This window comes from Sinocyclocheilus grahami, unplaced genomic scaffold, assembly GCF_001515645.1.
Source record: "Sinocyclocheilus grahami isolate Dianchi unplaced genomic scaffold, SAMN03320097.WGS_v1.1 scaffold12669.1, whole genome shotgun sequence".
Classification (NCBI taxonomy): Eukaryota; Metazoa; Chordata; class Actinopteri; order Cypriniformes; family Cyprinidae; genus Sinocyclocheilus; species Sinocyclocheilus grahami.
The window spans coordinates 1-2,670 of NW_015514538.1; the positions used below are offsets into that span (position 1 = coordinate 1).

Genomic DNA, 2,670 nt, shown 5'->3' on the forward strand with positions numbered 1-2,670 from the left:
CCTTTTGTGAAACAGAAAGGTTCTTCAGATGGTAAAGGTTCTTTACGGAACCATTTAGTTTGTACATGTTCAACAGGAAATGACCAGCTGGCTGTATGGCTGTACACAGATGAGTGGCTCGATGTGGTGAGTAAAATAAACCACATAAATTCCTCTCAAAAAGAAATAATTACCACCAGGCCCTTACAGAATCCGCACTCGTAAAGTTAGCACATTTTCATAAGTCTGGTGCATTGCACACATGTTGATCCATACCATCATTAATTTGGACTCTAGTTTATAATGTAAATTGTATAGTGTGTGTTATATTATTTGCTTTGAAAATTGCTTTCTTATCTATTTTTCCCAATTACCCAGTGTTCAGGCAGTAGATCTCTCATCTCAGACAGAGCTTCTTCCAGCCTATAAGGTCATTCTAGTTTATTCAGTAATGCATTATATAGCTACATTTAAAATAAAAATTGTTGTAAAAATGGTCTGTGTTTCTTTATAGGCTGTTACAGTGAAAATCAGTGAACTTTTGTCTGTCTCTCATCTCATCATTGACGCCTCAAACCCCAGTGGAACAGAGGTTAGAAGTTAACTTACAGTCCACATTATCATGTTCGTAATGAACTTGCATTACAAGACAGACCACATTAGCAGACGTTTCCCCTCTTAAAACATGCATTCAATGGTTTGTCAAAATAATTTGCGATGAGCTCGATGTTTTAGATGCTTTCTAAATGCTTGATTGTCTGATTGTAGTTTGTAGTGGAGTGTGAGCTACAGAGAGAGGAGAGTTTGACTGTCTCAGTGCAGGTGCCTCATGTGCTGTCCTTTGGTGAGCCACTGAACTGCATGCTTGTGTTTGCATTTTACTTTCAAGGCATTTACCAGATGCTGTCATACAGAGCAGTGCTTTTTAGTTGCCCATTTTGCCTTAATGACAGCTATTTTTACACATTGTTAACATGAAATAGGCCTGTATGTAATGTAATACAATGTAATAATCTTACACTGTCAGTCTTTAATAAAATAATAATAATTTGTTGTGTTTATTCTATGTGGATGCTTTAACTTGTATGTGACGGTTTGTAGGTCTGACTGTTAGTGACATCAGCATTAACTCCTCTGGGCTGCTTCATACACTACAGCTGCAAGACTTTCATCAGGTGATCGCTCACAGCATTCCCTGTTGTTCTGCTCTCCTTCCCTTTGAACCTCAGATTCTCCATAGAATTTATTTCTCTATTTTTCAGATGTCCATTCATAGTAGAAGCTTTTATAATGGTACAAATCCCATAATGGTCTTTAGAATAGCTCCCTAGGTTGATGTTCTATTCAGTAATCTGTTACACCCTAATCTTTAATTAAAATAAGACATGTACCCGAAAGCATAATAAAAGTGAATTTGTTTGTGTTCCTTCAGGTCTATCAAGCTTTCAGAATAACAATCACTAGTCACTGCAAAACCACTAAAGGTAACCAGTTATTCAGCTTTTTCTGCCAGAAATGAAGCATGATGAATTAAAAGACTGATACTGTGTCTGTGTTGTGTTAAACAGACCGACTGCCCAGTGTGTACAGACTGAGGGTACCTTGGTTTCGTGAAGACTCCTTTGATACGGCAAGGTAGAAAGAGTCTTGTCATTAATCAGCTAACTTTCCTCAGCTCTGTTTTTGCGGCAGAGTACTGATGGTTGTGTTATTTATGACTGACTTTTTTTCCACCAAAGTATTCCTTTGGTATCTGACATCTACAGCATGCTTCACACCAGCCGCCCAGACAACGCCTCCAGTGCCCTCCTGCAGCTCCACACTGCCCCCAACTGCCAATACAAGGTATTTAATCCACATTTGTTGTTTTCTTAAAGGCAAATTTATCAGTTATCGGCAGCAAATTTTGTATTTTGTCTTTATAGGTGTCTATTCGGACTTCGTTCCCCAAAGTGCTTGGGCAGGTGTGCTTACATTGTGGTATTTCATTTGGCATGCTGTTAACTTTCAACCTCAGAGTATTCCTCATATTCAAAAGGATTTGTTTTTCTTTAGATTCTGCGTTTCTGTGGTCCAGTTCTGCCTGTCTACTCAGCTGTAGTGCTTCTTCTGATGATCAGGGCTCAGCTGAGCTCCATCAAAAGATCTGGGCATCCTGCTGGAATCCAAGAGGGCATGAGTAAATCGTTACAGCTCCACAAACTGGAACTGCCCATCCTCCTGCTGCTGCTGCTGCTCAGGTGATTCCTGATACAGGAGATATTTTCTTTCAGGCAGTGTTCAGTTTTGACAATACAAATAAATTTTTGCCTGCGAATTATACAGTTATAAAATGTTTACAGTATATATTTTTCAATCCCCTCCCTATTGTTCTACCATAGGCAGAGCTGGTTTCAGGATGTCTGGTCCTCTCTGGGACTCCCTGCGGTGGATTCTCTTCCTCTAAACTCTGTGGAGAACATATCCCAGGATCCAAAGGCCTCTGTGCAGGAATGGCCCCGTATAGTGTCCCCACTGCTCTGTGTGCTAGGCTCATCCATTGCATTTTGGGGTAGCACAGTCCTCAGAGTGTTTGTCTGCTTTCTGTCCTTTTTTCTTGCTCCACTGCACAGGTAAAAGTGTTAATAGTAAGTGCTATTGTAGTAGCTTTGTAGTAGGTGCTCTAAATAAATAAATAGATGATTTTTGAAG

At 39.8% G+C, this 2,670-nt stretch overlaps 1 protein-coding gene across 1 annotated transcript; it reads left to right on the forward strand.

The window, feature by feature from the left end:
* The first annotated feature begins 81 nt into the window (after positions 1-81).
* LOC107578905 (GPI inositol-deacylase-like) lies at positions 82-2,631 on the forward strand. The gene is made up of 11 exons (XM_016264808.1): positions 82-126; positions 358-409; positions 494-571; positions 748-823; positions 1,081-1,154; positions 1,412-1,463; positions 1,548-1,614; positions 1,719-1,824; positions 1,905-1,943; positions 2,035-2,219; positions 2,361-2,631. Exons 1-11 carry the CDS (start codon positions 110-112, stop codon positions 2,593-2,595), a joined length of 981 nt encoding a protein of 326 aa, XP_016120294.1. The 5' UTR covers positions 82-109; the 3' UTR covers positions 2,596-2,631.
* Positions 2,632-2,670: the final 39 nt, after the last annotated feature.